Source organism: Juglans microcarpa x Juglans regia, chromosome 3D (genome assembly GCF_004785595.1).
Source record: "Juglans microcarpa x Juglans regia isolate MS1-56 chromosome 3D, Jm3101_v1.0, whole genome shotgun sequence".
Lineage (NCBI taxonomy): Eukaryota > Viridiplantae > Streptophyta > Magnoliopsida > Fagales > Juglandaceae > Juglans > Juglans microcarpa x Juglans regia.
This window is the reverse complement of record NC_054598.1, coordinates 37,125,696-37,140,429: the sequence shown is the minus strand read 5'-3', so window position 1 is coordinate 37,140,429 and position 14,734 is coordinate 37,125,696. Positions and strand designations below refer to the sequence as shown.

Genomic DNA, 14,734 nt, shown 5'->3' with positions numbered 1-14,734 from the left:
TATTAGAGTTGTAAATTTAAGACAAAACATATGTTAAGAATATTTAAACAATATTAATATTTATTAGGCTTCTTATAAGATTTAATAATTTTGTTAAGAAACGAAACTTATTTTAAGAATTGAGATTTTTATTACTTATTTTAATAGAATTGATTATATCTCAAAGTATTATACTAAGTTATATTTTGAAAATAAGATTATGCTATTAGTATTGTAAATAATTTAAGATATTAGTATTCATTGATTTTTGTGATAAATATAATATTTATTTGATTATGTTCTACGATGTGAATTTAATTAAGTAGGATGTTAGTACATGTTATTCCTAGACAAATTTAGTGATAGTTAATATTGTGTATATGTGACGAGTTACGAAGTGAGATTCAAGAAGAAGCGCAGCGAGATAAGTAATTTGATCACAAATTAAGATCATCATAGTTCAGCTTATATATAAGTATTATTCAAGTCAGTTCATTTCCAGCCATTATTTATGCACCACTCATACCATATGCAAACATGTCATCCAGCATAGCATACGATTATGTCATTCTGCATCATGTTCAAATTTAAAAATTATAATTATGTATGTAATATGTCATACATATCGTGTATAAGACATATAAATTATCTTAAGTTCAAGTACAAGATAAGATAAGATTAGTTAATTAGATAGCTATTCAGATGTATGGTATCATTGCAGTTCAGTTTCAGGATGAATGTGCAAACTACAGGCTCAAGCGTGGTCTATCATAGTATACTAGAATACTATCAGTGACTCCTCTCGTGACCGCAAGATATAGGACCAGTGCACAACCTCACATCTAGAATTAAGTATGTTAACCAGTCAAATAAATCAATTAAATCAAATAAATCAATCAATTAATTCAGTTACGCACGAAACCGTGACGTGCAAAACCGTGACGTCGCTTTCAAATCAGATTTCTCATGTGAGGTGTGTGTCGTGCGATTTGAAAACCAGAGGCTGAGTAGAGTTTTTCTTCTTTTTTTCCCTTCGTTGAATCGAGGACGACAACCACCAAGTCTTCCAAGGGACCACTCATTCGAAGTTTGAAGGCTGAAGGTAAGTCAAAGTTTTAAAATTGCATCGAATTTTCATCGGTGCAAGGCACGAGGCAGATGTCGGCAATCCCGACGTTGGCGTCTTCTACTCCATATTTTCGAGGCAAAATGACCTCCTTAGAAAGTCAAACGCTTCCCACTCCAATCCATTTATTTCACCTGACACCTCGATGATCTATATCTTCCTATCATGATTCACTTCTGCAGTTCTGCATATCTCTACCACCACCCACTTTCTTGATCCCCAAATGAAACCCAAAAACCTCTTTCCCACCATTTTTCCTCTGTTGAATCTATGCATATTCCTCATCCTCTCTTCTCCTCTACCAGGAAAATCCCAAGGTGTAGTCGACCCTTACTTCCAAGTCTGCAGTGCTGAGCCTGAAAACTGTGGTGATGGGCAACCCATCAAGTACCCATTCCACATCCAAGGCAAGCAAAACAGGTCTTGTGGGTATCCTGGATTCGAGCTCTCTTGCAATAACAATGGCCAACCCACCATCGACTTCCAAAGTAACGACTATATCATCCACAACATTTCCTATGAAACCGAAATCCTTCGCGTCTCAAACTCTGACTTTTGGAATTCAACCACCGGCTGTATTCCTTTAACTCAAAACATATCCCTTCCTGGTGCCCCGTTCGGGCTAGCACCGTTCCAAACCCATGTGAATCTGCTTTATGGTTGCTACGCTTCGACACTTGAGAGTGCGTTAAGGTTTTCATATCCTGGTTGTGATCATGGGGAAAACAAAAACAGTTCGGTTCTGGTCCTGCCCGAAAACGACCCAAAGCTAAGGAACGTATCGGAGGCGTGCACAACTCTGGTGGTAGCACCCGTTCAACCTTATGAGCTTGAGAATGGTGATGGAATTGAAGGGGGCCTGAGAAATGGATTTTGGGTGAAATGGAAGGCCAGCGAGTGCAGCATTTGCCAGGAAAGCGGAGGGCGGTGTGGATTCAATTACAGTGAGTGGCATTTCAAGTGCCTCTGCCCTGATCGACCTCATGCTTGGCACTGCATTTCTGGTCAGTTTTCTCTCTCTAAAAGACTTCTTCTTCTCTTCGACTGTTTAGAAAGTAAGTATCACTCAGCATTCATTCATCTGACAATCGTATCAGTAATTATAAATTTTTTTAATGTTTTTCAATATTTTACATTTTCATTAAATGAAAACAACTTGTTATTGATGTGAAGAAAAATAAAAAATATTTTTTTTGTTGATGGTTGTCAAATATAATTTTCAAATGGGATGTTAAATAAAAAATCCAGTCTTAACATTCTTTAGGGCATTGGCTAGGTAATTGTCAAGTCTAAATTTAACTAGAATCTTAATTTTTAATTATAATATTAATTTTTAACTAAATAAATTTATATTAGACTAGTTATCTTAAAGTTAAAATAATAATATAATATTTTATTTTTTATTTTTTTTATAAATACAATTTATATATTTCTTAAATCTTCATACTTTGTAAAAATAATGTATCCACTCTATCAATATTTGCAATCGATAAAATAAATAAAAAATTTTATCAGTGCATGCCATGCATGTTTTACCATTCAAAGAGAGAGAAGTGATGAAATAATGAAATATTGCTTTCCATTCTGAATAGTAGCTAGCTATATTTGAAAAAGACTTAGGTTTTGTTTGGATGATTAATTCATCTCAATTCCTTTCAATTTATCATTACAATTTTTTCAAATTTTAACATAAAATATAATAAACAATTCAACTTTTTCAAATCTCAAAATAATAATAATATTAAAAAATAATATTCTAATAATATTTTATTATCTCAATTCAACTCAACATCTAAACGCAACCTCAAAATTTATTATAGCTCAAGTCTTAAATTTTAGACCATTGGCTAGTCCAATGTGGAGGTTTTTTCTTACATCTAAATAAAGTTTAGACTTGTATTGATATTTGACTAGTCTATTGCCAATACTCTTAGAAAAACAACTATCAAAGTCTACCCTTGTACATATTAACCAGACAGAAAGATTTTATTCATAAATCTATCATGTATTGACATACAAAATACGTTGTTAATGTTAAATCATCACATCAATTAGTATTGTAAAAAATCATGTTTACAAGTCGGTGTCAAGAAAATAGGAGAAATTTTATTTACAATTTCTACTTGAAAATTATATGTGCAGACCTTTTATTAAATGAGAAAAAATATCATTTTAGATGAGATATTTTTGTAATTTTAAAAAATTTTAAAGATAAAATTTTTTAGGTTTGCATAGCAGTTCTCAAATAGGAACTGTACGTAGTATTGCTCCAGAAATATTATATGAGTAATTCTACATATAATCGTGAAATGTGTCAATGCAGCGTAATGGTTTTGAAAAAGAGTGAAGTTCACTATTAAAAAATTAATTTGTTTCATATGAATTCTATGTTTTATTATTTTTTTTAAAGTGATTACGTGATGGTTATATAATTCACGATTCTAAATATCATTTCTCATATTATATTGTCATCACCTGATCTAATTTATTTAATTAAGAATTTTGTGATTTTTTTAAAAATAATTACCAGGATGAGTCCCTTGTTCCCACGACACACGACTTGTAAAGATCAGAACACAAGAAAAACTACAGTAACCTTTGAATTGAAAGATTGATGTATAAGTTTCATGGAAAGTCATTATTTGGTGACGATACACTTACAACACTTTTACTATCACTTTAAATCACTTTATTTATTTTTTTAAATATTTTTTTAATATCTTTAATCATTAAAAAAAATTAAAAAATATACAATTTTATTAATAGTCACTTTCATAACTATTAAATAAAAGAAAATTTTAAAAAAAATTAAAAAATTAAAAAGAATAGTAGAAGAGTAATAAGACTATCATTATTCTTTCACGAATATTTGAATAGAGAAAATGATTTACATACAATATTTTTTACAATACTTTATACAATTATACTTTAAATGAGGAATATTTATATAAAACATCTTATAAAAATAATGTCATTTTATAAAATATTCTTATTTTATAACATTGTTATGCAATATGTTATACAATATATTGTGTGTATTTCATTAATCTTTGAAAAGGAATCACAATCCCCTAATGCACACGCCAAATCATGAAGTGGAAATGACTTCACCGATGAGTTTTTTGCCTGGATACACGCGTTCTCCATGTTTCGGCTGGTCAATACGCTCTCGTATCCCACTTTCCATCTGTGTGTGGTCCACATGATAGATAATAACACTTTATTTTATGAATCTGAAAATCACAGTTTAAAAAAGTTGGTTAATGACAATTTATCATAGCAATCAAACAAAGAAATCAATATACAGCAGAACACTTTCTAAACTATTGTCTCCATTGCAATTTTCCCTTTGCGTAAACATAGCAAACCGACACTTTACGCAACAATCAGTTGATTGGCAAGGAAACGAAAAACCATATGAAAGGGGTGTTTTTTTTATATGCAATAAGCAGTACTGATAGGCTTGGAGAGCTCAGTGACCACGACAATATCCACCACTTTTTCTTCGCCCTTTCTTATCTCTAGGTTAACACCCTGAGCTTTCGCTCTCACTACCAACACGCAACTCAGCTTGGCACTACCCACATGCAGGGGTGGGGAGGACGGGGGCAGGGCCCCGCTGCCCGCCCCTAGTTGAAATTGGCATTTCACGGTTTCGACTCAAAAATTAGTTTAACCCACATTTATCGGCCGGGTCAAATCATTTAGACGGACTGGGCTGGAATTTTTCTACATAAGCCTACCACATGATCATAAAGCTGAATACCGATCAGCATAGAAAGTTAAAACTGCGTGCATTATATATAGGCATTAAAACTGTGTGCATGACTAACATACAAATGCTTAATTTTTTTCTTTTTCTTTTTTTCTTTCTTTCTTTCTTTCCATAATTTAGCAGCCAAAGTCTCAAAAGTTGTCTCAAAGGACAAAGGATTTACCTTAGGAGACACTTTATTCAAAATTCTGTATTTTTACACATCAAGCAAAGAAGGCATTCCTCTGACCTTGGCATTGCTTTTTAACTTATACTAAGCTAATGCCTAAATTTTCATAATAGACTGGAACGGACGAAAGAATTCTCTTAGCCCACAATGGTGATTAGGGTTTCGATTCGGTATTTTTCACGTTCATCCATAAAATAAAAATAAATAAACAAATAGAAATAAATAAATAAAGACAGAGATTTACATGGTTAACTATGTGTTTGGGTGAGGTGAGTGTAGCGGGAGGATGCCTCGACTGTGTAACTCTGGCAATGCGAGTGTAGCGAGCCTGTGGAGAGTCCCCTCCTTTGTAGAGATCTCTTCATTTTATAGAGATTTATTTTCTTCATTGGATCAGTGATTGAGTCCAACTTATCTTGTAAAATCCTTTTATTTTAGGATTCAGTGCTAACTGCTTTTAGTTTATCTCTTCTTTGCCTTTTCTCTTCCTTATCTTATCTCTTGGCTTTATCTATTTTCTTATTATTAGTGATAAATTTTCAATAGGTTGGACCTAGTCAATTTAGTTTATAACAAAGGCTATATTTGATAAGTAAAGTAGTGAAAATGATTTTTGAATAGTAATAAATAAATAATAAATAATAGTGAACTAATTTGAGAATAGTTGTATTCTTAAACAGACCCAAATCCATCTCAGGTCAACCAAAGTGTTAAATTAAGAACATAAATATTATATCTCAGCATGCTTTTGAAATTTTCAAATAACATGAACTGGGTAAGAGAGAAATATCCAAACCCCCTGTTATGATTTTAGAGTAATCTCGGGTCTTAATTTTCTTCTTTTGTTGGCTGTTGCTGGTAGATTGGGAATTTTGGGATGGCTTTCGTCTCCAAGTTTGTTTTATTTCTCCTCTCGTACCTTGTGCTGCTTTGCTCGCTCAAGAATACAAAGGATGTATAAATGAGTTTGATTGTGGAAGATTGGGCAAGCTCGGCTTCCCATTATTCTCCAATACCCAAAACCCAGATTGCCGCTTAAAGGCCTAGCCAAAGACTACCAATCTTGACCCAAGACACTAACCGGATCAGATTGGACCGATAGTCTTATTAGTTGATTTTGAGATGTGATTTTTTTGGATTGGACTGGACTGAGACAGACAGAATGTGTATATATATATATATATATGTTAAATATTTTTTTATATGTAATATATTATTTTATATAATAGTTGTGCAAGTTAATTATGTAATTTTCTTCTAAGGGATCATCATTAACCATATATATAATAAAATAATTTAATATTCGTTAACCATATATAAAATGTTAAAAAAATTATTTTATTTTGAGTTTGCTTCTAATTGGTTCGTGTATGATCATATGAAAAACTATTCTAACGATTGTTGGATGAAGAAATTATATTTTCATATGCAAAAATAGAAAGCCTAGGATAATTTTTTACAATTTGTATTGTTTTTTCATTTAAATTTATTTTATATTCATGTGCCCTTACTATTTCGGTTACTTCAATGCCCTCACCCACTCCTTTACAAGAACTAGCTTGTGATAATTCTGATAAGTTGAAGGTTAAGTTAGGGAAATAGTTGTGACGACATTTAGATATTAAAAAAATTTCGAAATTAAGCATGCCATTAATTTTGCCTCTCATTTATCTTCGTTTTGTAAACTAACACCACCACCTTGTTGTATATTTTATCGCAGGGGAAAATAAACAAAAATGGGTGATACCATTAGGTAACATGCCTTCTCAATCACGTGATTTCTTTTTCATGCGGAAATCAAATTATGCATCACATGATAATTAGCACGTACTCTTTATTCTTTGAATGCAGTAGTTTTATCTATTGGAATTGGGGCTGTGATTGTGGTTATTATAATCTACTGCTTGAGGAGAAAGTTCCCTTATTTATGGAAGAAGGAAAGTGTATCACACCAAAATATGGAGGACTTTCTAAGGAGAGTTGGACCTCTTGTTATAAGAAGATATATTTATTCAGATATCAAGAAAATGACCAACATTTTCAAAGAAAAATTAGGGCAAGGAGGCTATGGTAGTGTTTACAAGGGTAAGCTACAAGATGGTTGTCTTGTGGCGGTGAAGGTTTTGAAAGAATCAAGAGAAAATGGAGAGGGATTCATTAATGAGGTTGCAAGCATTAGTAAGACTTCTCATGTCAACATTGTCACTCTTATGGGCTTTTGTTTTGAGGGTTCTAAACGAGCACTCGTTTATGAGTTTATGCCTAATGGATCACTTGAGAAGTTTATATATAAAGAATATCCTTCAAAGGCTGATCATCAGTTGGAGTGGAAAACATTATACAAGATTTCAGTTGGGATAGCTCGAGGACTAGAGTACTTGCATAAAGGTTGCAATGCGCGAATCTTGCATTTTGATATAAAGCCTCACAATATTCTTTTAGACATGAACTATCATCCAAAGATTTCTGATTTTGGCCTTGCAAAGATATGTTCAAGAGACGAGAGTATTATATCAATGTTGGGCACCAGAGGGACTGTAGGATATATAGCTCCAGAAGTATTTAGTAGAAATTTTGGAGGGATCTCTCACAAGTCTGATGTTTATAGTTACGGAATGATGGTTTTAGAAATTGTTGGGGTAGAAAGAATATAGATATCGAGGGTGATCGTACTAGTGAAACATACTTTCCTCATTGGATTTACAAGCGCCTTGAACTAGATGAAGAACTAAGCCTGCAGAGCCTCATGATGAATGAAGATGATCGTGAAAGTGCAAAGAAGATGATAATTGTGGGTTTGTGGTGCATACAAATCGACCCTTCAAACCGGCCAACAATGGGCAGAGTTGTGGATATGTTGGAAGGGAGTTCGGAGTACTTGGAAATCCCACCAAAGCCTTTCTTGTCCTTCCCGTCAAGATCACCTTAAATAAAATTGCCATTTGATTCTTCCACAACAATGGATGTCTTACGGTCTGAATCTATAGGATGTTCCTAGAGAATAATACTTTCCTTGAAATTGAATTCTCAATTTAGGGCAGTCGTCCATTCCATGATGAGATTTTGAATGTTTTCTACTTACATGATCATAATCCTTGGATCCTTTTCACAGCTTATAGAATGATGTTGGTAATCTACTAGCAATTAACATATCATTTCTTTGTTTCTTTCGAGTGTAAAATTAAGCTAAGACAATAAAAACCACGAAACATTTGCATATAGTCCATCACAGTTCCCTTTTTACCTCTATACATATTAACGAGGCACCTCTATCAAGATTGCCTCATTCAAGATCGCCAGTTGATTCTTCGACTATAATGAGTCTCATATAGACTGAATCTATAAGATATTCGTAGAGAAGGATAATACTTTACTTAAAAATGAAATCTTAATGTAGGACAATCATCATATCCTTGCATGGATCCTTTTCACAGCTTATAGAATGATATGTTGGTAGTCTACGAATACGAAATTAGCAATTAACATAACATTTCTTTGTTTCTTCCGAGTGTAAAATCAAGCAAGACAAAAGACCATGAAACATTATCTGTGGATAGATCCACTAACAATGGCAATTAAGTAAACTAAATACTTTTCATCTGTCTAGAGTAAAGGTGAATAGAAGAGTCGACCAGAGTTGACTCGTTTATTAGAAAAAAACATATATAAGTGGTAGGGCATATGTGCCAGAATATTGTTCTAAGTGTCAATGGGAAGCCAGGTATAATTTTCTGTTAAGTAGCATATATAATCCTCAACACTCTTTAGTAAAATAACTTACAATGTCTACCTCTATACATATTAACAAGAAGTGTAGAAAGATTTTATTCGTAAATCTATTTATTGACATGAATAATGTCACATACAGTCGTGGAGTGTACAAACGTTGTGCAATCATTTTGAAAAAAATTAATTTTTTTATGTGAATCTCGTATTTACTCAATTTTTTCAAAAGCATTGCATGACGCTTGCATATTCCACGACTGTATATAACATTACTCTATTGACATACTAAAGATGCTATTAGTATTAAATTTTTCACATTAATTAGTAAAGTAAAAAATCATGTTTACAAGTTGGTATCAAGAATACATATTCTACGCCACTGACATCACATGATCTAATTCATTTAAGAATTTTGTGATTTTTAAAAAAAATAATTATCACGATGAGTCCCTTGTTCCCACCACACACATGACTAACTCGTAAAGACCAGAACCCAAGCAAACTACAGTAACCTTTGAATTGAAAGATAAAAAGACGACAATGAATGATGTATAAGTTTCCTGAGAAGTCATTATTTCACGAATATTTGAATAGGAATCACAATCCCCTAATGGATGCGTGAAGGGTAGACGATAGACCTTAATTTAAAGCCAATTGCTGGATGCCAATAGATTACCTTCCATCATCAAATTTCATTTACTCTGTTACTCTTTTATTGGTATACATTAACAGCTCCAACCCACTGAGAATTAATCCCCCCCGACGGATACGCCAAATCATGTGGAAATGGCCAGTACGTTCTCCATGCACGTTTTAACTGGTCAATTGCTGGAGTCTTTGGCTGTGGTGTTATGAATGGATTTTCCACTGCACAGACCATGTTTCACATACTTGGGAACCCATTCATCCTTGCTTTAAATCTCGGCCTGCTTTTATTAGTGTTCTTCTTCCATTTCCAATTTCAATGTCAACCACCGTGTTAAACTGAGAATTTAGCAGTATATATGTAGGGAAGGTTGAAGAAAAGTATCCAAACCCATTGTTATGATTTTAGAGCAATCTCGATCGGCTCTTTCTTTTTACCTGCTGTTGCTGGCGAATTGGGAATTTTGGGGATGGCTTCTGTCTCCTGTCTGTTTTCTTTATTCTCTCGTACCAAAGTCATACCAAAACTTTATCTGGCTTCTACTCCCTTTTTTTTAACCCGCAATCCCCCATGAACTTTTCTAAAGCTTGTGGACCATATGATGTATCACGTTGTTTGTTTCATTATGAGAAAGACGCGTTATACAATTATTGCTGCTATGCTGTGATCTTCTTCTTCTCCCACCCTTACTAGACGTTTACACGAAAAGTAGAGAGCCAATTAAGACGTGGCTCGTGAGATTTCTTTAATTTGGTTGGTTTTCATCAATAGCATGAGTGGAAGATTGAAACTAGCCGCAAAGACTCGCACAAAAGCGGGTCAATGGGGGAAGATGTATAGGAAATTCTAGCACCTCCGTGGAGTCTTTGGATGAGGACCTGTGGTGGTATGAATGAATTTTCCAATGCACAGACCATGTTTGGGGTACCCATGCATGTATCCTTGCTTTAAATCTCGGCCTGCTTTTACTAGTGTTCTTCTTCCATTTCCAATTTGAAGGTTAACCACCGTGCTAAAGCAATTTTGGGAATTTTGGGATGGCTTCTGTCTCCAAGTCGTCTGTTTTCTTTCTGCTCTCGTACCTCGTGCTGCTTTGCTCGGCTAAAGATGACAATAAAGAATGTACGAAGGAGTTTGATTGTGGAAGACTGGGCAAGCTCCACTTCCCATTATTCTCCAATACCTCAAACCCAGATTGCGGCTTATTCATAAAAGATTGCGACACAAATACTCCGAAGATCCAACTTGGAGTTGGGGGCAGTGAAAGATCATATGAATTTGTACGCTTCTCGCCGCCAAATGTCATATTTAAACTGCTTCCCGGCAAATGCGATTCCCTAACCAATTTGAGTCTTCCCAGCTTTCCATCCTTCCCTCTTGAGATCCCCACACAAAATCGGACCCTGTATAAATGCAAACAAAACCACAATATTTCTCGCCTACCAGAAAGTTTTAAAAGTCTTGGCTGCAATAATAATGAGTAGGAAATCTGGCATAGTCCTTCACGGGAGAGGCTTCCGGATGCTTCTAAATGTTCAATTATTCAGCTCCCAATAGGCGATGAAGGCTTGTTAAAACCCTTTGAGTTCGTACTTCAAGTGCGTTGGTCTAAGGATTGTTTGGAGTGCCATAGAGGAGGTGGTCATTGTTGGCCTCGCAACGGTACTGTTCATTGTGACAAAGGTCCTACTGTGAAAGGTACGACTGTCGAAGTAATAAAGAGAAACTATTTGGGATACACACAACACAAGTATGGAAAATGAATGTAGATTTCTTTAATTTTTGGAAGTTTTAGTTATACCAAATTCATGTACAGCAAGATTAATTTGCTGTATCTTATTTCAAGTTTAGGTTAAGGAGGAATGAATAGCTGTAATTTTGTTCCTATGAAACGATTTACATGAGATACACGAGCTGCTTCTGACATTGCTTTGTAAAAAGAATTTCAAAGGATGCCAATTCAATTCTGCGTCAGTACGTTTATTTTCATTTTGTAAACTAACATAATGACTGCTTTGTTGTTGTATCTTCTTTGCAGAGAAGAAAAGGAAATGGGTGATACCATTAATAGGTAAGATGCCTCTTCAATCTTATTTCTTTTATAAATTTAGAGCACTAACTTTATTATTTTTCACGCAACAGCAAATAAATAATGGCCCCTGCTTTTCTCCAAGGCATGCTGTCTGCTATAATCCCAGAAAGATGGACATATATGAACACGATGCATAAGAAACTTTAGTAATAAAGAGAAACTAATTGGGATGCACACAACACAAGTGTGGAAAATTTGAGGTTATTACCTTTTTGAGTTATTTAAGTTTTAGTGGTCGTCGTTTTTTAAAAAAATTATTTATGTAGATAAGAAATTTCTCTTTCTATTTTTTCATTTTTCTATTTCTAATTCTTGTCAGTTTCTTAAATACTTTTCAAAACTCTTTTACATTCTTGTCATTTTCTTTCTAATTTTAAGAAACATAGTTGATTTGTTTAAATATTGTTTTGTCATTTAAAGTTATTTTATTTTCTTGTGCCTTTACTATTTCGGTTAATTCCATGCCATCACCCACTCTTTTATAATAAGAGAAATGATTTGTACGAATTCTAAATACACAAATTTCTTGCAAGCCTATGTAAAAAAGTGAATCCCATGTTAAGAAATTATAAAAAAAAAAAAAATTATTTTTTATTAGTGAGACCCATTTTTTTTTTTTATAAAGAGCTTGCATAGAACTTAAACTTGTGTTCTTTATTATTAGGCCGTAACATGCCTTCTAAATCACTTAATTTCTTTTTTCATGCGGAAATCAAATTATGCATCACACGATAAGCTTGTGTTCTTTATTATTTGAATGCAGCCATTTTATCTATTGGAATTGGGGTTCTGACCATGGTTATAATCTACTGCTTGAGGAGAAAGTTTCCTTATTTTTGGAAGAAGGAAAGTGTGTCTCATCAAAATATCGAGGACTTTCTAAGGAGCTTTGGACCTCTTGCTATAAGAAGATATAGTTATTCAGATACAAGAAAATAACCAACTTTTTCAAAGAAAAATTAGGCCAAGGAGGCTATGGCGGTGTCTACAAGGGTAAGCTACAAGATGGTTGTCTTGTGGCAGTGAAGGTTTTGAAAGAATCAAGAGAAAATGGAGAGGAATTCATTAATGAGGTTGCAAGCATTAGTAGGACCTCCCATGTCAACATTGTCACTCTTATGGGCTTTTGTTTTGAGGGTTCCAAACGAGCACTCATTTATGAGTTTATGCCTAATGGATCACTTGAAAAGTTTATATACAAGAAATATCCTTCAAAGGTTGATCATCAATTGGAGTGGAAAACATTATACAAGATTGCAGTTGGGATAGCTCGAGGACTAGAGTACTTGCATAAAGGTTGCAATGCACGAATCTTGCATTTTGATATAAAGCCTCACAACATTCTTTTAGACAAGAACTACCATCCAAAAATATCTAACTTTGGTCTTGCAAAGATATGTTCAAGAGACGAGAGTATTATATCTATGTTGGGCACCAGAGGGACTGTAGGATATATTGCTCCAGAAGTATTTAGTAGAAATTTTGGAGGGATCTCTCACAAGTCTGATGTTTATAGTTATGGAATGATGGTTTTAGAAATGGTTGGGGGTAGAAAGAATATAGATATCGAGGGTGATCGTACTAGTGAAATATACTTTCCTCATTGGGTTTACAAGCGTCTTGAACTAGATGAAGAACTAAGCCTGCAGAACCTCGTGATGAATGAAGAGGATCGTGAAAGTGCAAAGAAGATGATAATTGTGGGTTTGTGGTGCATACAAATCGACCCTTCAAACCGGCCAACAATGGGCAGAGTTGTGGATATGTTGGAAGGGAGTTCTGAGTACTTGCAAATCCCACCCAAGCCTTTCTTGTCCTCCCCATCAAGATCACCTCAGACAGAATCGTCATTTGATTCTTCCACGACAATGGATTTCTTACAGGTTGAATCTATAGGATGTTCCTAGAGAATGATATTTTCTTTGAAACTGAAATCTCAATGTAGGTCAATCATCCATTACATAATGAGATTTTGAATGTCTTGACTTACATGATCATAATCCTTGGATCCTTTTCACAGCTTATAAAATGATGTGTTGGTAGTCTACTGATACGAAACTGATTTGGTTTTGATTTTTATTATGACGAAGATATTTATGTTATTATCTTATCTATATGCAATTTTATTTTATATAAATAGAAACTAATGCTTTGTATTTAATCAGACTTGAGAATAACAAAAATGTAACTCCCATGCATTAGGCTCGTTTTGCTGGGCAACTCCAATGAGTTTGTTTCCTGTAGATGCGAGCCAAATCACACCAAATCAACGTGTTTATGGGCAACGCAATGTCAATATAACACCCCTTACCACACTATCCATGGTTTGGTTTGGTTTGGTTTTTGTCATTTTCAAGAGTGGAAGACTGGAACCGTCCTCAAATACGACTGCATCAATAAATAAATGTGGAAGTTCGGAGTCAAGGACTGAAAGTCTTTCTCGTGCATGCTAGTAAATGGCGAAGATGATGCATAGGAAACTCTCTCTTTATCTCCGTAGAGTCTTTGGCATTGGTAGTATGAAGCGATTTTCCAATGCACAAATCATGTTTCAGAAACCATGAGAGGGAAACTCTCTTGGCCTGCTTTTACAGGTCTTCCACATCCAAGTTCTGGGTCATCTACCGTATTAAAATGGAAATGGTGAAGGCAAAAAAGAAAAGTAATCAAACACGTCGTCACGATTTTAATTGAAGTATTTTTTTGGTGAATTGAGAATTTTTGGATGGCTTCTGTCTCCCTATCTCCTCTTTCTTCTCTCATACCTCGTGTTGATTTACTCAACTATAGAAGACAGTAAAAGATGTTTGAATATGTTTTCTTGTGGCAAACAGGGCCCATTTGGCTTTCTAGTTTTCTCCAGTAGCCCAAACCTACAATTTGTGGGCAGTGAAAAATTATACGAAGATGTGAATATCTCTGTGGCTCGTGACGTCATACGTATAGAGGTCCAATTAAACTGATTCCGAACAAATGCGAATCCTTAACCAATATGAGTATTCCCAGCTATCCATTCATCTCTCTTGAAATCCTCACGCCCAATCGGAATCGGACACTGTTTAAAATGCAACCAAACTCTCGATATTTCTCTCCCAAAATGGTTTTAAAAATCTTTGATGTAGTAATGAATATGAAAATTATGATGGTCCTCCACACTATAATATTTTTAAAAAAGTGGTATGTGAAAATGGGCTTTGAGACCAACATCAAGGAGAGTAGCC

At 34.3% G+C, this 14,734-nt stretch overlaps 2 protein-coding genes across 2 annotated transcripts; both read left to right on the top strand.

The window, feature by feature from the left end:
- The first annotated feature begins 1,090 nt into the window (after positions 1-1,090).
- On the top strand, positions 1,091-8,091 carry LOC121256565 (LEAF RUST 10 DISEASE-RESISTANCE LOCUS RECEPTOR-LIKE PROTEIN KINASE-like 2.5). Its single transcript, XM_041157409.1, is given in 4 exon segments — positions 1,091-2,109; positions 6,770-6,802; positions 6,901-7,686; positions 7,689-8,091. Coding segments are annotated over 4 exon segments (1,890 nt in total). The 5' UTR covers positions 1,091-1,328; the 3' UTR covers positions 7,979-8,091.
- A 1,906-nt stretch (positions 8,092-9,997) lies between these two features.
- Positions 9,998-13,557, top strand: LOC121256566 (PR5-like receptor kinase). Its single transcript, XM_041157410.1, is given in 3 exon segments — positions 9,998-11,492; positions 12,277-12,438; positions 12,441-13,557. Coding segments are annotated over 2 exon segments (1,110 nt in total). The 5' UTR covers positions 9,998-11,492; positions 12,277-12,308; the 3' UTR covers positions 13,421-13,557.
- Positions 13,558-14,734: the final 1,177 nt, after the last annotated feature.